Source organism: Lontra canadensis, unplaced genomic scaffold (assembly GCF_010015895.1).
Source record: "Lontra canadensis isolate GAN:19392208 unplaced genomic scaffold, GSC_riverotter_1.0 scaffold4, whole genome shotgun sequence".
Taxonomy (NCBI): domain Eukaryota; kingdom Metazoa; phylum Chordata; class Mammalia; order Carnivora; family Mustelidae; genus Lontra; species Lontra canadensis.
Window position 1 is genome coordinate 7,673,049 of NW_022630998.1, and position 25,510 is coordinate 7,698,558.

At 35.5% G+C, this 25,510-nt stretch overlaps 1 protein-coding gene across 2 annotated transcripts in view; it reads left to right on the forward strand.

The window, feature by feature from the left end:
• The window catches only part of PJA2 (praja ring finger ubiquitin ligase 2), a 75,952-nt gene that overhangs the window by 43,707 nt on the left and 6,735 nt on the right, over positions 1–25,510 (forward strand). For both annotated transcript variants that reach the window (XM_032845201.1, XM_032845211.1), the window contains 4 exons: positions 4,664–4,849; positions 9,837–9,948; positions 22,610–22,724; positions 23,338–23,459. In XM_032845201.1, coding sequence (XP_032701092.1) covers positions 4,664–4,849; positions 9,837–9,948; positions 22,610–22,724; positions 23,338–23,459 — 535 coding nt within the window. The remainder of the gene's footprint in view (positions 1–4,663; positions 4,850–9,836; positions 9,949–22,609; positions 22,725–23,337; positions 23,460–25,510) is intronic.

Sequence of the window (25,510 nt, forward strand, 5' to 3'; positions counted from 1 at the left end):
ACAGAGACTGCCATTATAACTAATGAGAAGGTACAGGTGTAGGTAAGTCTGTAGGTTCTGTAGTGAGAGGAAACGATGACTCACTGGTGACTGCAGTATTCTTGTTACTAGATATTGAAAGTGGAGAGGATGGGATGATTGTGAAATTGAAGGAAAGAAGAAAAGGTGGGAAAATAGGCTTTCAGAAAGCTAGATAACAAACTTATTAGGTAAACATTAAATAATTGCTGGATAGTATTGAAATTAGTATTTTAAATTAGTATTTTTTAATGTAAATTAGTGTATCACACTTGTGTATTTTACTTTAAGTCTTTCCTGCTGTTTTGGTGACTTTACAAACTTTGTAAGTAAATATTCTTAAAATGCTTTAATAAAATTTAGTATTTTGCCTTACTATTCTATTTATTAGAATAAAGAAACAGTTCTTCAAATTAGGTGCTAGGGTTCCATCTTTGTGACTGGATGACATGGAACAGGGTACCATTGATTTTATAAGCTCTAATTCCTTTTGAAGCTTTTTTGACTTTTTAATTCAAATTTCAGTTACTTTCCTATGTACTTTAATTCCAGGATAGGGATTTGAAATCTTAAAAAACTTGCTATACAATTAGACTTATTAAAAATGAGCTTATGCCTCAAGCTTAGCAGCTACTTAACATGTATCTTGACTTAGAAAATGAAAACCAATTAATTAAATATCAGTTAATTAGGAATGCTTATTATGCTGTCCAGGATTTTATAAAGTTTCTTATAATATAGATTATTTCATGGAAACCTCAGCCCTTTAAAATGTTAGCATTAACCCAAAGGTTTAAATTTTGTGTTGCAAATAATTGATACTCAAATTGCTCATCAGTTAGCTAAAGGAAACCACTCAGAATGTAAAGTCAGAGTAGTATTTTCAGAGGTTTTATTTGATATTTCTGCCTTTCATTTTCTTCATTTCTCAGAAGATTCTGTGAAGCATGGTTATATAATAGCATATTCTAAAACTTTTAAATGAAAATTTCTTTAAAATATTCCATGTTGACTTACTAATATATTTTGGTAATTTTAATATTGTTATTCACATGTTATTAAATTTCGTTTCTATTATTGAGGAATGGGGATTTTTAATCATATATCATGAAGAGAACATCAGTCTATTTATCTGAAGCTTTGAGTTAAAGCATAGTCAAGAAATTCGATGATCTGATGGTCTTCTAGGATTTTAACTGGAAGTAGGTTGTGGGGATACATTTTGAAGCATTTTCAAAGCAGCATTCATTTCCTCCACTGTGCTGGAAGGGCTCAAAAGGACAACCTGGCAAATTCCCTTCCCAGTTGGAAACACCAAGGGACTTTAGTGGTGGTTGTGGTAGGCACAGGCTTCCACATCTTCCATCTACTGGAATTCTTTTTTAGAATTGAGCATTTGGAGACATGATTAGATAATATGTCTTTTTAAATCTCATAAATTACTATTTAACATGACAATGGCATCTTATTAATTTTTGAGTTACCAAAATGAAGAAAGGTCTAAATTTTTGTGAATGTGTTAACAAATGGTATGTCTGGTGTGTGTGTAAATGTGTATGTGTAAGGAGAGAGAGAGAAGACTAAGATACTGCTTTAAATATTTTCAAGGTTTCTGAAGCATTTGAACTTACCTTATATGCTTACCTTCCTATATTTGTTTCTTTTATTAGCTCACAAAATGAAAGATACTTTTGACCCTATTTGTCAGAATTTTTTGTTGTTGTTGGGGGTAAAGAGCAAAATTCCTTTTGTTACAATATCAAGCCAACTTTCTGGCCCAGCATAGTGCCATGCTTCTAGCCTGGTAAATTTTGTGTAAATGATATGAACTTTAGGTAATATCTTGCAAGTATATACTGTATACTACTTATTTTCTGTTACTGTGACTACATTATTATGAGGCATTAAAGACAGAATCAAATGTTTAAGCAAAATATGTAGCCAAGAATTCCTCATATGGTAAAAGAGTATTAATGAGTGTTGTAAGTTACTTATATTCAGACATAATATTTATTTCTTATACTGAATCATTTTTACCAGCATATTAGAGTTTTATGTTCTGTGTCCAAGTACAGAGTAGTAACTGAGTCATTTTGATGTCTGTATAATAGGAAAAAGAAAAGCATTTTTTGTAGGAGTACATTAGAAATAACAAAAATTTCCAAGAACTATTCCAGGCTTAATCCCCAAATTATTTATTTATTAAAAGATTGTTTTTCAAGGATTTATTCTTAATATTTGCAACACAAATAGAGTACCTATTAAGTGCTAACCATTTATTGCAAAGGGGTGAAGCTACAATGATGAGAGACAGCACTATATGCCTTTGGAAAACTCTCAGTCTGGGAAGAGACAGGTGAGTCGCCAGAAAGGTTATAAAACAGTATGGTGACTGCTTTCATAAAGGTATAAACAAAGAACTATTGGTTAGGAATTCTTGATTTTGTATTTTAAATCCATTTTGGGTTTCGTTTTTCTTTGGACCTAAGTGTAATGCATGAAAGGGAAATATCCACTATCTTTATATATTAGGTATTAAACCTTCAACAAATTAAGCATGTTTTGTTACGCTGATTTCTCTCATTTTACTAGACAGGCAATATTAGATACTAAATCTTATAAGCCTATTATTTTTGCAGTGTTGCTTAGGACCTGAGTTTAAAGAAACATGTATGGGTTTAGGTGTATAAAGAGATACTAATTCTGTGTCTTTAAAATGTGTTGATTCTTAATATGTGGGCATCATCTACATCTCTTTCATAAATGTTTTTATCCCCATAGTTAAATTTGCACATTAGAATGAATAAAATTCTAATTAGAACTGCTCTTGCAATATATATTATTGTATAATATTTTTCTTCTTAAAATCCAAAAATTAAAATTCATCTTTGTCAGAATTATGCTCTTATAATTAACCTCCTTTTGATATACTAAGCACTGTTTTCTGTTAAATAAAATAAATATAAATAAAATCCTGCCAGTATAATTTTCTTAGTTATAAATTCATAAAGTACCTTTTGTTTAGTCATTGCAACCTTAACTTTTGTTGCTCATGTGTTACAGTTAATTCTTCTCAGTGTGATCTTTGTGTCCATACTTTAATGTATGAGTTGTGTAATTTAACAGTCTTGTCTGTGGCTTCTAGGTTTTACGTCATGCTTACAATGACACAGAGATTTTTGTAAAAATTTCTCTCATAATTCTTCCAGTACTTTTATTGTTTTAGAAATGGTAGTGGGTGCACATGCATTTTTAAAATGTAGATTTAGAATTTGCTAACAGATAAATAATGACATAGGGATTTAACCTCCTTCCCTCCATATGAATACTCAGTTGTCCTAATGTCATTTACGGAATAATTCTTTTTTCTGTTGTTTTGAAATGCTTCTTTTTTCTCTTCCTTGTTTTTTTTTCTTAAGATTTAATTTATTTGACAGAGATCCCAAGTAGGCAGAGAGGCAGAGAGAGAAGGAAGCAGGCTTCCCTGCTGAGCAGAGAACCCGATGTGGGGCTTGATCCCAGGTCCCTGATCATCACCTGAGCCAAAGGCAGAGGCTTAACCCATTGAGCCACCCAGGCACCCCACTTTTTTGTTGTTGTTGTTTTTTTAATCTATACAATTGGTTTGTTTGTCCCTGTTCCTATGAGCTTATTTTCTAGTGAGAGAAAGACTAACAATGAATAAGAAAATGATAAGTAGAAGTAAGTTCTGTAATGAAAATAAGCAGATTTATGTGGTTAGTGACTGGACAGCTACTTAAAATGAGTGGTTAAGACAGGCCTTTCTGAGGAGCTGAAGCTGACATTGACTTAGACCTGAATATCGAGGAGGGAATAGCTGTGCAAAAAGCTGTTGAAAGAACATTTCAGGTAGAGGAAATGGCCCCAAGGTGGAAATGATCTACAGGTGTTCCAAAGGTAGAAAGCATAATAAGAATATAGTAGATAGGGGGAAGAATGGTGAGAGGTAACAGTTGGAGAAGAGGGCCAAAGAGAAAGCATGTTATGATGTAGGGATTTATAGGCCAGGCTGAAGAATTTGAACTTCATCTGTGATGGGAAACTACTCAAGAGCAGTGTTTATTTTTATTACTTATTTATTCATTTTTAAGAGAGATATTGAGCATACATGAGCAGGAATGAGGGTGTCAGGGTGTGGGGAGAGGCATGGGGGAGAGAGAATCTTAAGCAGGTTCCATGAGGAGCCCAGTGCGGGGCTCAGTCTCACAATCCTGAGATCATGACCTGAGATGAAATCAGCAGTTAGACGCTTAACTGACTGAGCCATGTAGGCACCCTCAAGAGCAGTGTTTAAAAATTAAAATAGTCTAGAATAAATTTTTCTTATTTTTTTTTCTGCACGAAGAGGGAATACAGGAACATAGGTGATTTGTGTGTCAAATAAATAGGTTCTTATGTAATTGGGATCTATTTCTACATACCTATGACCCTGTAACAAATTTGCTTACCTTTTAAACAACTTTGCAGTTAAAGAAATCAGACTTTTAGAATCATGTAAGTGCCAAGAGTTTAGAACTCAAAGAATAAAGAATCTGTTTGCCCTAAATAGAACTCTTTTTAGAGAACAATTTTATAATGTGTTTCAAAATAATATTTTTTTCTTCCCTTAAAATGTTTGTATTAGGGAACAAACATCCTTGGAAGAGGGAGAGATTCCTTGGTTACAGTACAATGAAGTCAATGAAAGCAGCAGTGATGAGGGTAATGAGCCTGCCAATGAATTTGCACAGCCAGAAGCTTTTATGCTGGATGGGAACAATAACCTTGAGGATGACTCCAGTGTGAGTGAAGACTTAGATGTGGACTGGAGGTATGTAACACATGTTATTACCATGATTAATTGTTAATTGAGTAGAATTTGTTCATGATTCTAAATTATGAAAGCTGTGTCTCGGATCTCTCAAACGTGTTCACATTTTCCCATCTGTCAGTCTTCTTCAGGGCTCATTCTGATGTCACTTCCTACATAGACTCCCTCCTACTTACTCCAGGTAGTGACCTCTTTTCCTCTTTGACCTTTAACTCTCTTGAAGCCCACCTTATAGCCTAGTTGTTTATAAACTCCTGGTTTGAGGTTTCTAACTTTTAAATGTAGCACTTCATATAATCCTTAAAAAAAAAAAAAAGAGTCCTTAATAAATACTATTTGAAGAATTTTAAAACCTGTGATTAAATCAGAAGAATCATAAGAATATAGTTATCCTTCTCTGTAATACGGAAAAATAGTTGTACCTTCCCAGAAATGCTGAAAGTATTATTTACTTTATAATAATGAACTTCAAATAGAAGAAGCCTGTAAATTAAGTGGATTATAGAATTGTTATGTCTCATGATGTAATGGTCAGAATTTAATTGGTTTGGCTTACAGTTAGATTTATCTTTCAAATGTGCAGGAGGCCTCTGGAAGCAACTAGTTTTGAGATATAGAAAGGATATACAGTCCAACTAATCTCTTGTTACTTTTTCTGAAGAAAAATATGGCTTGGTACTACCTTTGTTTCCATCTCTACACAGATATATTTTTAAGAATTTGTTTTCTTTTTTTTCTAGCTAAAATTCCATTACAGAAAATTTAGAAGAATAAAGATACAAAAAACTCATTCATATGCCCTGATAACTGCAGACCTCTAGAATTTACGTTTTTGAGTCCTCCTATGTATCTTTAGTGTCTCTTTCTGTGTGTATAGTTACTTCTTTGTACTTCTCCAAATTGTTCCAGATATGAAACTCCGCATCTCCTTGAAATCCTTACCGTTTCCTATTCTCACTTCCCAGGGGGCAAAACAATTCTATGTGCAGAGCAGACTTTCGTTAACCATTTTGTGAAGGTACGAAGTAGTGTTTCCATCACAGCCACACAAACAATTTATAGTTCCATTTTGAACATTCCTGGCTCCAAAACCCATGTTCTGGCTTCCCAAACTTTATGGAAAAGCAGTGGCTCACCTGGTCCTGGTCTTAACTGATCCTGGTGTTCTCATCTCCCCTCCCCCATGCCTGTCTGTTACCCTCTTACTGAACTCCTTTATGCAAAGTCGTTTCTCATAATGCTCAGCAGATGACAGAATTGTTGATTTAGTTAGCATCATCTATGCATGTTGGGAGGCAATTACAGTTTAATATGAAGAAATGTTTTCTTTTGCACATTTTCAAATTTTTATGAAAATAATTTTCTTACAGCTCCATTATGTAGATGCTCTACTCTATAGTTGCACTAAAATTTAATTGATCATTTCTCTATTGAAATAGTGCAGTAAACCTTTCCTCTCATATAACTTGTTCTGTACTTCAGGTTATTTCTTTAGGGCTGCTTAGTAGAGGTAACATTACTAAGATAAGTGGTATTTATTAAGATCTTGATACAAATTTTAAATACCTTACAAAACACATAAAAATTTAAAGAAATAATTGAGGTCTTTCTTGAATATAATTTTTAAAGTTGAAAACTTTAAACTTTAAACTGAAAAACTTTAAAGTTGAAAACTAATTCATTGATGATCTTTCCAGACACAGCTGTTGTGTTAAGATTTTAGAGATGTTGCTGATTGTTCCCAGATTGTTCCCAGATTCAGGGTAGTTGTGCTTTTTGGTTTTGTTTTGTTTTGTGTTGTGTTGTGTTGTGTTGTGTTGTGTTTTGTTTTAAATATGGAAAGCATTTTAACTTTGATTTTTAAGACAAAATTCTGAAGGTTACTCTTTTGAATTTTACATAGATTTGCCAATACCTCATTATTTGCTTATGTGGTACTATGTTAATTTATGTGGCAATCGCTGCAAGTTGATGAAGTGAAAATATGATTTGATTTTCACACTAAAATAATGTCATTTTGATAACTAAAAGGAAAACTCATGGCAAACAGTAGCAATTCTTATCTCTAAAGCCAAAATTTAACATATTTTTTTTTGTTGTTCCACCACAACTTAAAAAAAGTTTAAGCTTTTTGATTCTCTATTTTAGTATAAAAAAAAATTTAAAAAATACTCTATCAAAGTTTATTTGTTTTGATGATGTCACAGAAATGTTGTAGAATACCCAGAGAGTACATAAACTAGTGTGGTGGGAGTTGTTTTGGATTTAGACAAATTCCAGCTATACCATTTATTTATTTTTTGATAACTACTTAACTTCTCTATCTTCCTATAAGAAACTAGGGTTATAATTATTAACCTAGTAAGATTGTGGGAAATTAATTCCCTGTGGATGTGACCATGAATTTTTTAAACCAGCTTGAAATTACTTCAAACGTATAGAAAAGTGACAAAAATAATAACAAAGCATTTCCATATACTCTTCACTAATATTCCCTAAATGTTAACATTGACCACATTTGTGTTACCATTTTCTCTTTCCTTTCTTTCTCTGTATTTGTGGTGTTCCCCTCCCCCCTTATGAGTAAGTTGTCTCATTACCCATAATCTAGAATGAAGTCCTGAAGAACAAGAACATTTTCTTACATTAGAAAGTAAAATCTGTAAAATCAGGAAATTCATACTGATAACAATACTGTTCGCTAATCTGCAGACATTGTTCAAATGTCTGTAGTTGTCCTACTAATGCCATTAGAGAATTTTTTTCTAGTCCAACCAAGACCACTCATTGTTCTTGTGTAACATGTTTCTTCACTTTTAATCTAGAACATTTCCTCAGTTTGTCTTTCATAACCTTGACATTTTTGAAAAGTACAGGCTGTTTATTTTGTAGAATGTCTCTTAGTTTAGATTTGATGTCATGATTAGGTTCGAGTTAGATTTTCAGCCAAACCACCAAAGAAATGACATTTTGTTTTTCTTAGTTCATATCAGAAGGCACAAAGTGTCCCACTACTGGTGATGCTAATTCTGATCAGTTGGTTAAGGTGTTATCTTTCAGGTTTCTTCACTATACAGTTGCCATATTTTTAAATAAATAATTGGCCTCTAGAGGGAAAATACTTTGAGACTAGGTAAATAACCTGTTTCTTCTCACACTATCAAATTTCCATCTACTAGTTTTATTATCATTAGTGATTTTTATCTGAAAACAATTACCATGGTGATTGGCAGATGAATACTAGAATTTTTAATATTAGCTGATTATTTTGCAGTGACCAAATTTACAAGCAGATATTCTTCTTTGAATGTCTAGCTTTGTTTTACTCTAAAGAAGAAAAGAAATAGCAGATAGTTGACTCTAACCATTTGAAGGACTTTTCCGCAAAGGAAAAGTAGACATAATTTGTGTTGCTTCGGCAGGCAGAACTAGAGCACTTACTTCACATGAGTCAAATTTCTGATAGGGTTCTTCCACATGGAAGAAATAGTTTTGCTGTTTCTTGAATGCCTTCTCTGGTGCGATCTCTGTGCCAGGCATGTGTATGCATTGACTCATTAATTTGTTTTATAGATGAAGAAATAGAGTAACAGTTAAATAAAATGTTCACATTGTCTAGCTCTGAGTTAAATGTGGAATAAAATCCCTATTTTATTGACTCCGGGGCTCTTTGTCTTTTCACTGTATCTCACTCACTGCTAGGTGAAGGAGTTCTAGTGTTCCAGGGGAGGTTGGATTCACTAACTTCTAGTTTTAATTTTAAAATCTGTGATTATATGAGAATGATTCTTCATACTATGTGGCCTCTGCTAGTTTTTAAATACTACTGAGGTTTCATCTTCATAAGAATATGTTTGTATCTTTTGGCAATAGATTTGTAATTTTAATGATGGCACGAAAGTTGACATCAAAATTATTTTGAGCTAACTTGTATAATTGGATATTCCTGACTGTATTTGACTTCTCATAGGAACACAGAAGTCAACGGAAGTTTGCCTTTAGGTAGACAAAATAAGCTCAGTTTTGGAGATACTGGATTTGAGGTGACAGGAGTTAATCAAGGTAAAGTGCCCCTCAGAAAACTAAAAATGTAGGTCAAGAGCTGAAGAGGGTTTGGAATTAGATAGAGGTTTAGGAATTAACCTATAGAGAGGATAACTGAGGAAATGGACTTTAATTTCCAAGGAGGCAAGATTAGAAAGAAGAGGACTGAGGTATACTGTGTTTTCCAAATTTTGAAGTATATGGTATTTCCAAGACTAGAGGAAAAGGAGTAATCTATGGTCTAGGGGTGGAGGAAGGAGATTAGGACCAGAATAAAACTTACTTTCTACAAGGAGATTATAGTCCTTTAGTTTAAAAAAGGGTGGGGGGGAGCAGTTAAGAGCTAAATATTTTTTAGTCTGAATAATGACAGAGGAGGCCTACTTCTCAGGAAAATAGAAGAGAGATTAAAGAGAGAGACTTGAGAAAATAAAATATTTTTTTAAGGCCTCAGTAATCAAGCAATAAAAGGTGAGAAAAGAAAAAGAGGCTTTGACTATGATAGAATTGAAATAAATGCAATAACTGTCTTTACCATGAGCTCGTGTAAATTTAGGTTGGCAGTTCAAAGGAACAGAAGGGGAAATATATGGGAAAGATAGGAGGGAAAAGTACTACCTTTATTCCTGCCCTAAGCTATCCCTGTAGTTAGAACTAGAAGCATAAGAATTTTCCTATAAATTTTATGTCATGAATATGGCAGCTTATTGGGAGAGATTATGGTATTCTAACTTCTTATGCTTAGTATTTTACTTTTCTGTTGGGTTTTTCCTGCCCCTTCTCACACAAGATTTCTATTAAAGTATTTTGTTTATTTTAAAATATTTTTATATTAAAATATCATTAAAATATTTAATGTTTTCTGCTTACACTATTGGTGTGCTAATATAATTATGTCTTCATAAAGATTTCCCAAATCATGTTTGTATTTTTTTTTTCCCAGCCTGTTTGATGGTTTTGCAGATGGACTAGGAGTTGCTGAAGCGATTTCTTATGTGGATCCTCAGTTCCTCACCTACATGGCATTGGAAGAACGCTTAGCCCAGGCTATGGAGGTATTTTAGTGACTCACACTGATGCCCATATTTTAAGTTGGTGGGATGCAAAATAATAAAAATTGAAGGTTTTTATAACTGCTTTTAGGAAAAGGTGAATAGTTTTTCGTCAGTAACACTTACTGAATAGTGATTGCCACTAGTATATGTACAAAAATTACTCTAGACATTGTGCCAATTTGCCTGTAATTTGCAGTATTTCCTAGTTAGTGCAGAATAGAAAATGTTTTGTTTACATTTAGAAAATACACTTTTCCTTTATTGAATTATCTGAGTTTGTGAATCTGAATATTTTATACACACACACAGGTATATTTGTGAAATGAAATTGACAATCTCTAAGGATATATTACAAATCACTTCTCTTTTTTTGTCTTCATGGCTTCTAATGCCACTTAACAAAGTTAGAAATTTTACTCCCATTATCTCCATACATGTATATACTTAAATAAGTGTGGCACATAATTTTGTCTTGCCTTCTTTTCCTTATTTGACTAAAACACAAATACTTACTTGTAATTGTATTTGCATAAGGTCAGAAGCCCAAACTTTTCATGTTTGGAAACTTCCACTGCTCTAGTGGATTCCATTATTAAAAGTCTTTTTTCAAATTACTATTTCTGAAGTGATTTCCAAAGTAGAAAAATAATAATGTGAATCATTCAAAAGTGAGAGAACAAAAATGAATGAGAAAACTTCCAGAGACATAACAGCATCTTATCTTGAAATTTTCTGAGGTTAGAAAGTCCAATTTAAACTCATAAATTAGACAGTAGGTAAGTAGGTGGTTGGGTAGATAGACTGACCTATCTATCTACACATACACACACTTAAGATAGGTCTGTTTTGGCATCACTTTTTTTTTTACATCTTGTGTAATCTTCCATAGAGATCATTGATCAGTTATATGTTTTGTTTGGTATCTCTTTTTTTAAAGTAACCATAGCAGGAATACTGTGTACTAGGAGAAAAGTCAGAAAGAACTTCATAAGACAGGACACTTGGAACTTTTTGCGGATTATTTCTTGCCTTACTAGAGTCCGACACATGAAATAGTGGCACAGTGTGATAGCTTGTATCAGAAATAGAATATGTAAAGATCAAGGATCACTAACTTCCTTGAGTTCAGTAATTTTAAGTGACTACAATGGAATATATATATCCTAGAGTCTGGTTTCATAGTTCTTAAAAACAGTTTTTCCCATTAGTATACTAGTGGTTTATGATTTCCTGCAGTATAGAGATATCTTTAAAAAGAAACCTTGAGAATTAAAATAGAAGTTTTATTATTTGTTAACAGTAGGAAGTGTGACATTTGATTGGCTTCTCCAAAGAAGCAGCAGAAAGATTAGTCATTCTGTGTAGAAGCATTAGCAGAGCGGGCGTTAAGAAGAAGCATAGTGTGTCCAGGGAACTTACAGTCTCCACAGTGTTGGCTGATGCTCTTAGGGAACCCAGTGACAGGTCATTCCAACCTATCTGTTCTTCTGCTTCTGACTGATGCTCTTAAGTATCTCCTTTCACTACAGTTTAACAGCTTCCTCAGCTTTAATGCTCAGCTTTATTTTATTTGAATTCAGTTGACAATGAATACAGTTCAGTCTTCTTACCATTCTAGAAATCTTTCTTTTTCTATGTCTAGTATCCAGTTATTTAATCATGAAATAATTTATCATTTATGTTATTATAAATTATAATAATTTATCTGAAATAATTTATAATTTATGATTTTTCCTTTTAAATTTAACGACGGTCTTTAAATGAAACAACAACAGCTAAAAACACAAACTGTGTGCTTTTATTTGTTTTTTTCTCAAGCAACCTGATCTCTTTGCGGCACTGGTTGTTTTCATTTCTGTTATTTTCCTAATACCAGACTGATCTGTTTTTCCAGATAGAGGCTTTTGGTGAAAATATTGACAATAAACATGTGTCTCCTATCTTGTCTCAAATTTGGGTGTGAACAGGATGAAATATTTAAGATCTTTAACTGTTTGATACAATGATAATAAAGCTTTTTATTCCAAACCAGTTTTGGAAAAAAAATATTTCCCTTTATACATTTATGTTGACATCTAAAATTTTTTAACATAAACCCTAAACAATATTGTTTACCCTATCATATCTTTTTGCAATAAAAACATGTTCAAGATGTTTGGGTGGCTCAGTGGGTTAAAGCCTCTGCCTTCGGCTCAGGTCATGATCCCAGGGTCCTGGGATCAAGCCCTAAATCGGGCTCTGTGCTTAGCAGGGAGCCTGCTTCCTCCTGTCTCTCTACCTGCCTCTCTGCCTACTTATGATTTCTGTCTGTCAAATAAATAAATAAAATCTTTAAAAAAAAAGAATTTAAATACACAAAATTGGTTTAGATTGAGTTAAAATTGATTGTTGCATCCAGCTGATCAAAAACAAATTTATAAATGTTGATAAATATTGAAACATAAAGTAAAAGTTTACCAGAAATATATTTCTTAATTTCCTTCCTTATTAAATTTTATGTAGTTCTAAAATGAGATATAGTTCAGCATCAGTTTTGTTTTTCATCTTTATAAGCTTGAGAAACCTCGTTCACATAATTGGTGGGAATGGAAGGAGTTTATCATAGTAATGTCATTTAGTTTTTCTGAGCAATTTGCCAGAGTCACATCAACTTGACAGATTATCTAGATCCTCCAGTTTTCTTGAAAGCAGGTGACTGGAGCCTACCTACAAAAATGTTACTGATGGGGCGCCTGAGTGGCTCAGTGGGTTAAAACCTCTGCCTTTGGCTCAGGTCATGATCCCAGGGTCCTGGGATAGAGCCCTGCATCGAGCTCTCCGCTCGGCAGGGAACCTGCTTCCTCCTCTCTCTCTCTCTCTCTCTCTGCCTGTCTCTCTGCCTACTTGTGATCTGTCAAAAAAAAAAAAATGTTACTCAGTCATTACTTCAGTTTGACCCCAGTATTTCATATTGCCCCTTTGAATGGGTAAGAAGTATGCTTTTATTTATGAGGTGAGAGAAGATTAATATAAAAAGGAATATGGGAATGTAGAACCAGCAATGATACTTTGACTGCAGGTACATTTTTAGGCAGATCGGTTTAAGGAAAGGTTATGAAAGAAAGTTAATTGAATTGAAATTGAGTCTCTTAAGACTCTCCATGCCCATGGGCCCCTGGAAAGTCTTTAAACACTTACAGAGCACCTCATAATATACTGAGTCATCAGCCTTAAGAAAGTAGTTCATGAGGAAGAGCACGTGCTTTTGAGTTAGATGGATTGATTTAGGCTGTGTGACCTTGCACCATTCATTTAACCTCCTCAAGTTTCAGGTCCTCATCTACAAAATGGGAATAAAAAAATTTACCTTATGGATTATTTCGACATTACGTTAAAGCACATAGTAAAATAGCTGGTGCAGTGTAAGTTCTCAGTAAATGGCTATATTGAAAATTTATTCAAATCAGTCAAACAGGTGGTAATCATCTGGCGAATCTGGATTCAATTATTCAAAAATCAGTATTAAATCACTTGTTATAAGTCTTCATTCTTTCAAAACTAAATAGTGTTTTATTCCTTAAAAACCAGATTTTGTACTGGCAAAGGATTATGCTACTTTAAACCTAAGTATATTCCAATTGTGCTGTTTAGTCTATTTTGTTGTCTTTCTGACGTTTGGACTAATTTACAAAAATATATTATACTGTTTGAGGTGTAGATAGATTTTTGTATTTTTATGGATTTTCTCAGCAGTGGTTTTAAAGGAGTCTCTCTTACTCTTAGTACTTGTAAGTGACTCTAGATCACCTTAAGTATTTGTCAGTTCCAAGCCAATAAATTATTTTTACATATGTGAAATTCCAGGTATGTATTAGCACTGCAGATGGGCAGATAATCATCATAAAGGAATAATGAACCTATAGAGACAAACATGTATCAAAGCACAAGTATCTTACCAAAAATGGAACTTGCTTTAAATAGTACCGCCCCCCTTTTTTTAAAAACTTGTGGTACTAGTACATATGAATTGCATTCTGTCTTGAGAAGTATGCAGGGAATTGGTGGAGATTCATGATTATAGTTATATGAGAAAGAAGGGAAGAGTAATAGGCTATTACTTTCCATTTTCTGTTTCCTGATGGGGAAGTTTAATATAAAGAATTGTTAACTATAATTGGTGATTAGAGTAATAAGGATTTACTTAGTAAGAAATAAAGATACTTCTAAAGAATATAGAAAAAGCACATATAAGGAATGGCCGCCACATGTTGGGCTCAGATCACCTAAGAAAGAGTCCCCACTCCACTCCAGGGCTGGGATTCAAACTTTGATGGAGTTGGCACAGCTGTGACTTGCTGAATGGCAGAGAACTCTAGTGCTGCACTGGCAGAACTTGCTGGAAATCAGCCCTGGGGTGCTGCCGGGGAAGGCTATTTATAGGGAGATGTCTAACTGGAAGCAGTCCGCTACAGAACTGTCCAAGGTGGATGCTGGGGGAGCTGCTGGCCCCTGAGTGCTGCTGGCAGCATGCATTACAAGAGCTAGATGCTGGAGAAGCTGTGGGCATTGCCAAAGTCTGCTGCTGGAGAGAACCACGCATGCCATGGAAACCCGTGTCAAGTAGACACACTGGGATTAGAAGCAGAGCCCTTTTCCTTCTGCAGTGTCTCTGCAGCATCTTCTGTGAACAAAGCTTAATTAACAGTGTGACAGCTATCAGAGGAAAATACTTAAATAGCCCAAATCCATTTTCACAGAGCTGACAAAAACAGTGAACTTGGATTTGAGGAGCAGTAATAACTGGAGAACAGTCCAGTTGGATCCCATACACCTTTCTACGTGCATTTGAGCTCCTTTCAACAGCAGTGCAACTATTCCACCTAACGAGATACACCTATTCCTAAAATGGAGAGGTTTTCACCCTTTCTCAAGAATGAACAGATGAGCAGACCCCCAAGGGTCATTATATCCATCACTAAATATTAATTACTCTACAAATTCAGTCACATTGAACATTCTCTTATATAAAGATTAAATTGTAAAGTTAACTGCTATATGAAATAAAAATGAGAAGGAAAAAGAAAATGGTTAGCAGATACAAATAAACACATAACAAGCTCATAGAAAATATGCAAAGCCTACTAGTCCTTGTTTTTATATTTGGTCTCAGGCTATAGTTGAGAGCTGTGGTTTCCTTCTTCAGTAACCCATTCTGTATTTTGTGTGCCTTCAGCAAGAATCTCAGCTGGTTAGGAATCTTCACCTGATGGAGTAACCTAAACCTACATTCCTGAAGAGTATGTGTTCTCGATCATACTGCCCTTTTTTTGGATGATGTTGTTTTTGATAATTCACTGTTGGACATAGAAGTAATAAGAGATACACACTCCAAGCGAGATTATCACAGGATTCTTAAGATGAGAAAAGCTGGTCTATGGAAGGTATGCTACTTCTACTGGAAGAAGGAGGCTCTGAGTGACTTGGGAATTCAAAATAGTCTGTTTCCACTGAGTCCAACCAGATGTTCCCATTTTAAGTATCAGAATCCTGATTAAGCCAGTCAGTGACACAACTTTCGAGAAACTTGACAAGACAGAATTAAACTCTCATTTTAATTTAGCAGTTCACACAATTAAATTTTGTGTTTGATTTTTAGAGATAAGATATTTGTTCTAGGGCTACAATGGAAACTGTGGTTCTTACACAGTACCTTGCTCTGAGAGTTAGTGGCCCTGAGTTTGTCTTTTCTCTTCGTATGTGAGCAGGGACACTCTAAAGGATCTCATCCCACATTAGATTTTACAGTCATCATAATTGCCATAAGGTCAAGTGCAGCAGGCACCTGGGCTCCCAAGACACATGTATTAGTTGGCACTTCATTGCAGTGGACCCCAGTCGTAGTTTGATTGTGATTAATGTGATTACTTGTAATCAGGCTTTGTATTGATAACATTTCATTTCTGTTGGCCAGAAGCAGGAATAGCAGATTTAAGGAATAACCTTAGGACGAGCGCACATACCCCACCCCACCTCCGCTTGGGGCTGAGATCCAGGGTGTTAGGAGGGCATAGCTATGGCTCTTAGAGAAGTGCTTGTGCTACTCTGCTGGCAGAACTTGCTGGAAATCTGCCTTCGGGAGTGCTAGAGAAACTGTTTACAAGGATGTGACTAACTGGAAGCACACTGCTGCAAAGCCACCCAAGATAGGTGCCAGGGGAATCTGCTGGCTACCTTATACAGCATCTGTCAGGCGCTGGAGAAATGACATGTGCTTCTGGAGCCAGGTGATGGAGAAGCCCCTGGCGCTAGAGGTGCCTCATGCTGGAGAAGTCATCTGTGACACAGAAGCCCACCACAGAAAACCCTTCCACACCCCAGCAAGCCCACTAGAACCAAGAAGCAAAGTACTTCTGTGAAATCTCGCCAGAGCTCTCTACTGACAAAACCTAAGGTCATGTAGGCCAACAAGGGAAAAATATTCAAAAGGCCCAGATCTATTTTAACAGACAGAAATGAAAGGTGAATTTGGAGCTAAGTAATTCCTTTTCTGGCACACAGTTTTTCTTTTTGTAGTCTCTACAAACTCAGAGTCAAATTGGTGTTCAGAATTATTAGGTGTATTTACTAACTCTTACGATGAACCTTTTTTGCTTTCTCCTTTTCTTTGTTCTAACTTTACTTAGGCCTTGGCCATATTGTCTGTTGTAAGTTACCTCAAATTCTTTTTGGAAAGACATAATTCATTGTGAGATTATCCAGGCTAAATCCTGAAGAGTATACAAAAGGTTATGTCTGCCATCGAAGAGAGGGCAATGTTAACTGTCAGGTAGAATCCTCCTACGTGGGAAGCCCAGCTTCCTTCTTATTGTGTAAGTCCCTGCTCCTTCCTTTCCCCAACCCATGGCAACTACCATTCTTCTTATGTCTCTGAGTTTTACTACTTTTGGTACCTCGTTTAAGTGGCATCTGTATTTATCCTTCCGTGACCAGTTATTTCACTCAGCATATGCTTTAAAGGTTCATCCGTGTTGTAGGATGTGTCAGAATTTGCTTTTGAAAGCTCAGTAATAGTTCATTGTATGTATATACCATATTTTTCTTGGCTTTATTGAGGTATCAGTGACATAGAACATTTTATAAGTTTAAGGTGTATAAGGTGTTGGTTTGATACACTTATATTGAACAAAATGATTATCACTGTAGGGTTAGTTAACACCTGCATCACCTCACATAATTTCCATTTCTTTCTTGTGGTAAGAACATTTGAGATTTTTACTCTCAGCAACTTTCATGTATATAATACAGTATTGTTAATTATATCACCCTGTTGGCATAGATCCCCAGAATTTATTGATCTTATAACTGGAATTTTGTACCCTCTGGCCACCATCTCCCTGTTTCCCCTACTCCTCACCATTCTACTGTCTTTTTGTGAGTTCAGGTTTTTTAGATTCCACCTGCAAATTATATGATTGGGTACTTATGTTCTCTGTCTGACTTATTTCAGGTAGCAGGAATTTTTTCTTTCTTATGGCTGAATAATATTCCAGTGTGTATATATAGGTACCTCATCTTTATCTGTTCATCTGTTGATGGACACTTAGGTTATTTCCATATCTTGGCTATTGTGAATAATACTGCAGTGAACATGGGAGTACAGATATTGCTCCAAGATCCTGACTTCATTTTCTTTAGATGTATACTCAGAAGTGAAATTGTAGGATCATATGGTAGTTCTGTTATTTTTGGAGGAATTTTTATACTATTTTTCATGATGACTGTACCAATTTATATTCTCACCAAAAGTTCCCAAGGGGTTCCCTTATTTCCACATCTTTGCCAATACTTGTTCTTTCTTGTCTTTCTGGTGATAGCCATTGTTAACCCTTGTGAAGTGATACCTCACTGTGATTCTGATTTGCATTTCTCTGATGATTAGTGATGATGAGCATCTTTTTATGTACTTAACTTGTTTGTATGTCTTCTTTGGGAAAATATCTGCTCATTTCCTCTACCCATTTTTAAGTCAGTTTTTGGTTTTGGTTTCTTTTTTACTGAGTTGTAAGAGTTCCTTTTATGTTTCAGGTATCAATGTCTTATCAGATACATGATTTGCAAATATTTTCCTCTACTCTGTAGTTTGATTTTTTCATTTTGTTAATGGTTTCTTTTGATATGCAGAAGCTTTTTAATCTAATGTAGTCCACTTAGTTATTTTTGCTTTTGTTGCTGTGCCTTTGTTGTCATACTCAAAAAATAGTTGGCAAGATCAGTGTCAAGGACCAGCGTTTTCTTCTAGAAAGTTTATGGTTTCAGGTCTTACGTTTAAAAAGTCCTTAGTCCATGTGGAGTTAATTTTTGTGAGTGGTGTTAAGGTAGTGATACAGTTTAAATATGCAGTTATCCTTCTGTGTGTGATTATCTGGTTTTTCCAATATCATTTATTAAAGCCATTATCCTTTCCCCAGTGAAAATTCCTGGCTCCCTTGTCAAAAATATTAATTGTCCATATATGCCAGGATTTATTTCTGGGTTCTTGATTCTGTTCCACAGGTCTAAGTATTTTTATGCCACTACCATACTGTTTTCGATTACTGCAGTTTTGTAGTATAGTTGGAAATGAGAAAGTGTGATACCCCCAGCTTTGTTCTTTGCTTTGGCCATTCAGGGCCTTGGTGGTTCCATATAAATTTTAGGAATTTTTTTTCTATTTCTGTCAAAAATGCCATTGGAATTTTGATAGGAATTGCATTTAATCTGTAGATTGCTTTGGGTAGTGTGGACATTTTAATATTAATTCTTCCAGTTCCTTAACATGGAATATCTTTCCATTATATCTTCATTCTTTTTCATCTTTCAGTTTTCAGTAAATGGAATCTTTCACCTTCTTGGTTAAGTTTATTCCTAAGTACTTTATTGCTTTTGATGCATTGTGATTGGGATTGTTTTATCTCTTTTTCAGATATTTCTTTGTTAGTGTACAGAAACATAACTGATTTCTATATCTTGACTTTATACCATAGAGCTTCCCTGAATTTGTTGATTAGTCCAAACAACTTTTTGGTGGAGTCGTTGGGATTTGCTACATAAAAGATGAAATCTGCAAACAAAGACAGTTTTACTTCCACCTTTCCAATTTGGATGCCTTTTATTCCTTTTTCTTGCCTGAATGCCCTGTCTAGGACTTTCAGTACTGTATTGAATAGGAGTGCTGAGATTGGGCACCCTTACCTTGTTTTTGAACTTAAAAGCACTTAGCCTCTCACTGTTGATTGTGAGATTAGCTGTGGTCTTGTCATACATGGATACCTTAATTATGTTGAGGTACGTTCCTTCTGTACCTAATTCATTGAGAGCTTTTATTGTGAAAGAATGATAGTTTTGTCAAATTTTTTTTTCTGTGTTTATTAAGATAATCATATGATATTTATCTCTTACTCTGCAATACCACATTTATTGACTTGCATGTGTTGCGACCATTCTCGCATCCAGGGATAAATCCCACTTAATTGTGGTGTATGAACCTTTTCAGGTGCTGTTGAATTCAGTTTGCAGGTATTCAGTTGAGGATTTTTGCATCTATGTTCATCAGGGTGATTGGGCTTTAATTTTCTTTCTTATGTCCTAATCTGACTTTGATGTCAGGATAATGCTGGCTTTAAACAGTGAATTTGAGGGTGTTCCCTGTTTCTCATTTTTTTGGGAGAGCTTGAAAAGGATTGGCTTTTAACTCATTAAATGTTCGATAGGATTGTCCAGGGAAACCATCTGATCCTGGGCTTTTTTGGGGGGGAAATTTTTGACTACTGATTCAATATTCTTACTTATGTTAGTCTGTTCAGATTTTCTGTTTCTTCTTGATGTCAGCATGTTGTGTACATTTCTAGGAATCTACCCATTTCTTACAGGTTATCCATTTTGTTGGTGTATAATTATTCATGATAGTCTCCTATGATCCTTTGTATTTTTGTAGTATCAGCTATAATGTCTTCTTTCATTTCTAATTTTACTTGAGTCTCTTCTTTTTTTCTTAGTCTAACTAAAGATTTAGCATTTTGGTTTATTTTTTCAAAAAACAACATTTAGTTTTGTTGATATTTTGTATTTTTCTGATTTGTTTCATTTATTTCTGCTCTAATTTCTGCCAACTTTTGACTTTGTTTGTTCTTCATTTTCTGTTTCCTTGAGTTGTAAAGTTAGATTGTTTATTTGAGATTTTTTTTTTAATATGTAGCATATTTAGGCATTTATCACTATAAACTTCCCTCTCAGAACTGCCTTTGCATCATCCTGTAGGTTTTGACATGCTGTTGTTTCCATTTGCTTTTATTTCAAGATATCTTTCGATTTCTTCTTTGACCCATTGGTTTTTCAGGAATGTGTTTTTTAATTTTTCACATATTTGTAAATTTTACCATTTTCTTTCTGTTATTGGTTTTTTTTGTTTGTTTGTTGCCATTTTGGTCAGAAAGAAAGTTGGTACAATTTCAGTCTTCTTAAATTTGCTAAGACTTGTTTTGTAACCTTCCATATGATCTATTCTAGAGAAGGTTTTATGTGCAGTTGAGAAGAATGTGTAGTCTTTTGCTGTTATGTGGAATTTTTTGTGTATTCTTGGATCTATTTTAGCTGAAGTGTAGTTCAGGTCTAATGTTTTATTTCTCATTTTCTATCTGGATGATTCATTCTTTAAAGTTAGGTATTGAAGTCCCCTAGTATTATTTATTGTTGTGTAATCTCACTTCAGATCTACTTTTATTTGCTTAATATACTTAGGTGCTCTAATATTGGGTGCATATTTATTTGTCATTATTTTATTCTCTTGATGAATTGACCCTTTATCATTAGAAAAATTACCTGGTCACTTGTTAACAATTGTTGGCCTGAAGTCTATTTCTTTTTTTAAAGATTTTATTTATTTGATAGAGATCACAAGTAGATGGAGAGGCAGGCAGAGAGAAAGGAGGAAGCAGGCTCCCTGCTGAGCAGAGAGCCCAAGGCGGGGCTTGATCCCAGGACCCTGGGATCACAACCTGAGCTGAAGGCAGACGCTTAACCCACTGAGCCACCCAGGCACCCCGGCCTGAAGTCTGTTTTTTCTGATACAAATGTAGCTACCCCTGCTCTCTTTGGTTTCTGTTTGCATGGAATATCTTTTTCTGTCTCTTTACATTGAGCCTGTGTGTCCTTAAAGCTGAAGTGGGTCTCTTGTAGGCAGCATATAGTTGGGTCTTGCTTTTTCAATCCAGCCAGCTACTTTCTGCCTTTTGCCTAGAAAATTTGGTCCATTTACATTTAGAATAATTGTTTGTAAGTAAGGACTTTACTTATACCGTCTTACTAGTTGTTGTCTAGTTATTTTTTAATTCTCTTTTTCCTTTCTCCCTCTCTTGTTGCCTTCTTTTGTGACTTGATTTTCCATAGTGGTATTGTTTAATTTACTTTTCTCTATCTTTTGTGAATCTAACATAGATTTGTGCTTTGTGGTAACCATGAGGCTTATGTAAAATATCTTAACACTCTATTTTGGTATGGTATAACAACTAAACTTATATTACATACAAAAACTCTACTTTTGGGGTGCCTGGGTGGCTTAGTGGGTTAAGCCTCTGCCTTCAGCTCAGGTCATGGTCTAAGGGTCCTGGGATCGAGCCCCACATCAGGCTCTGCTCGGCAGAGAGCCTGCTTCCTCCCTCTCTCTGCCTGCCTCTCTGCCTGCTTGTGATCTCTGTGTGTCAAATAAATAAATAAAATCTTAAAGAAAAAAAACACTCTACTTTTATTCCTCCCTTTTATGTATTTGATGTTACAGTTTATGTCTTTTTATATTGTATATTATTAACAAATTATTGTGCTATAGTGGTAAGTCTTTTCCTTTAACCTTATACTAGAATAAAGCAGTTAACACATTACATTATAGTATCAAAGTACTCTGAATTTGACTATACACTTTACCAACCATATTTTGTTTATCCATTCATCTGTTGATGGGTGTTTGGGTTTCTACCTTTTGGATCCCATGAATATAAGTCCTACCTGTAGTTCTAATTGTAGCTGGAAGGGCTAATCAATCCACAGAAGGATTATACTAAGATGTTGTATGATCTCTTGTTCCTTTCATCTTTGTTAGAATGGTAAATTTATATAGACACTGAACCCCTAATTAAAGTTCACATCTCAGATAACCCAGTTATGTTAGTAAAAATAGTCATGTGGGTGTGCTTACTCTTTGCCAGTGATAGATACAGCCATTCAGAAATACATTATTTGTTTGCTTCTATAACTTGAACATCATCTGGTAACCTCGGTCACATTTTATCTTTCATATGTTGAGCCTGTCCAAAAGTGTTCACTTTGTTTCATCTTACTGCTTTCACACAGGAACTCATAAGTTGGAAGAGGTAACCACTCTTCTGAAGATACAGATATGGTGGGCAAGTAGATGATTCTTGAGACAAGATAGATTTTTGTTGTTCTTGTGAGAAGTACGGTGCTTTTTTGGATACTTTTTGATGTTTTGGTATGGCGATGATTCCTTTTAGGAGGAGACAAAAAGGGCAGGGGACTGAATGAAGCAAAAGAGACTAGGGGTGCATATAATTTTGAAAGATACCTTAAAAAATTGTTTTTTATTACTGTTTTAAAGTTTTTTCCTAACAAGGAGCTATGACTTCTTTTTCAGACTGCACTGGCACATTTAGAGTCTCTGGCAGTGGATGTTGAGGTGGCCAATCCACCTGCCAGTAAGGAAAGCATTGATGGTCTTCCAGAGACCCTTGTTCTTGAAGACCACACTGGTAAGGGCAAAGTTGATCTCTCATGTCAGATAACACATTTCATGTTTTCATATATTATCAATGTACCTGAAAGATAAAATACTGACTACTAGAAACTTTCCTTAGTTTTTCTATGGAGGCAGTTTCTGACAAACTTTCAACTAATGGAAGAATATTTTTAATTTATTAAGTCATGGGCTGGAACAAATGTGCCCCAGCCAACTTTTCTACAAAAGCAGTATTTAGGGACGCCTGGGTGGCTCAGTTGGTTAAGCAGCTGCCTTCGGCTCAGGTCATGATCCCAGCGTCCTGGGATCGAGTCCCACATCGGGCTCCTTGCTTGGCGGGGAGCCTGCTTCTCCCTCTGCCTCTGTCTGCCTGTGCTCGCTCGCTCTCTCTCTCTCTCTCTCTCTCTCTGACAAATAAATAAATAAATAAAATCTTTAAAAAAAAAAAAAAGGCAGTATTTATTAAATTCCAAATTGTCATGTATTACAGAAACATGTTTGGCAATTACTTTTTCAAAGATGGCTCTTCTGTCTGTCATAGGTATCATCTGTGAGTTAATATGTTGGTTTTCAGTTATATTAAAATTGAACTCTATGGGATTGATCAAATTATTTTTGATTTTCAGCAATTGGTCAGGAGCAGTGCTGTCCAATCTGTTGCAGTGAGTATATTAAGGATGATATAGCAACAGAGCTTCCCTGTCACCATTTCTTTCACAAACCTTGTGTCTCAATTTGGCTACAGAAGGTGAGTTTTATTTTTACTTTTTTTGAAATTAATATTTTAATAGTATCTTTTAAGCCTATTTTATTCAGCTATATACTTGTACTTTTTAATTAAGTGTTAAAGATTGATTACAACTTAATGATTACAGATTAATGATAATGTGAAACTATTTTACTTTACTAACATTTCTGAAAAACAATATAGATAACACTAATTGCTTGGCATATTTAATCACTTTTGGAAATGATTAAATATCAAAAAATCATTTTAGGATAAACCTAGTAGATCTTTAATCATATTCCTGAAATTTGTGTTTTCAAAAATCTCACAAGCAAAAAAAAAAAAAAAAAGCCTTTGGCACCTCTCAAAGTACTGTAATAATATATATATATTCTGCTAATATAAATCAAGGTCTTTGAAAATGTATATGAGAAATATGTAATCACCTACAAGAAACCTCCTATTCCAACTATATATATTCTCCCTAAATATTTACCCAATAATTTTTAACTATATTTGAATTACTTAAGAAAAAAACAAAGAGTCTTATTTAAATCTTCTCTGTGAACCCTGTTTTTACACAAAGTATTTTTATAGGCAGTAAGGTAGAAATTCCCAAATCACTTTCACAGCTTATGTACTTAGGGATATAACTCCCTCTGTTCCCTATAGCCACTCCCTCCCTTCTCCCCTTTTTTCTTCCTCCTCTCCTTCCTCCTTTCCTTTCTTTCCTTTTGCTTTCTTTGCTGTTGCTACCCTTTTACTGCCACTTCATGGTTGTCAAAGTTCTACTTAAGATTTGTAAGATCCAGAAGTAGCAGACTGAGACGACATCAGGTAGCAGGAGATCAGCTAGATAGCTTATTAACCATTGCGAACACCTACAAATCCAACGGGAAATTGAAGAGAAGAAGGGTAACAATTCTAGAAACAGAAAATCGATCACTTTCTGAAAGGTAGGACTTGTGGAGAAGTGAATCCAAAGTGACAGGAAGATAGACCTCGGGGGGAGGGGCCAGCTCCCGGCAAGCGGTGGAGCAACGGAGCACAAAATCGGGACTTTTAAAAGTCTGCTCCACTGAGGGACATAGCTCCAGAGGCTAAACCAAGGGGAAGCCCACGCGGGGTCAGCGTAACCCCAGGTCCCGTGGGGTCACAGAAGGACCAGGGGTGTCTGAGTGTCGCAGAGCTCGTAGGTATCACAGCGGGAAAGCCGGCCACAGCAACAAAGCCGAGGAGTGAGCTCTCAACTTGGGCTTACCTTGAACCAGTCGTAGGCTGGGTGAGCTCGGAGCGCGGCAGGAGGCCACGGAGATGGAAGCGACCGGGCGCTTTTCTCCCAAGTGCCAGCGATTGAGCGCTTTCCTCCAAGCGTGACCAGAGGCCAGGGAGACGGGGGTGGTTGGGCGCTTTTCTCTTGAGGGAGCACTGAGGAACAGGACCCCGACCTCTCGGCTCCTCCTGGCCACAGATTGGGAGGCCGCCATCTCCATTCCCGTCCTCCAGAACTCTACGGAAAGCATTCAGGGAACAAAAGCTCCCAAAAGCAAACCCGAGCAGATTACTTAGCCCGGCCCCTGGTAAGGGTGGTGCAATTCCGCCTGGGGCAAAGACACTTGAGAATCACTACAACAGGCCTCTCCCCCAGAAGATCAACGAGAAACCCAGCCAAGACCAACTTCACTCACCAAGAAGAACAGCGGAATTCCAGAGGAGGAGAAAGCAAATCTTATCTGGACAAAATGGCAAGGCGGAAAAGCTCACCACAAAAAAAAGAGCAAGAGGAAGTACCGAAGGTTGGGGACCTAATCAATACAGAAATTGGTAATATTACAGATCTAGAGTTCAGAATGACAATTCTCAAGGTTCTAGCCGGGCTCGAAAAAGGCATAGAAGATATTAGAGAAACCCTCTCTGGAGAGATAAAAGTCTTTTCTGGAGAAATAAAAGAACTCAAATCTAATCAAGTTGAAATATAAAAAGCTATTAATGAGGTGCAATCAAAAATGGAAGCTCTTACTGCTAGGATAAATGAGGCAGAAGAAAGAATTAGTGACATGGAAGACCAAATG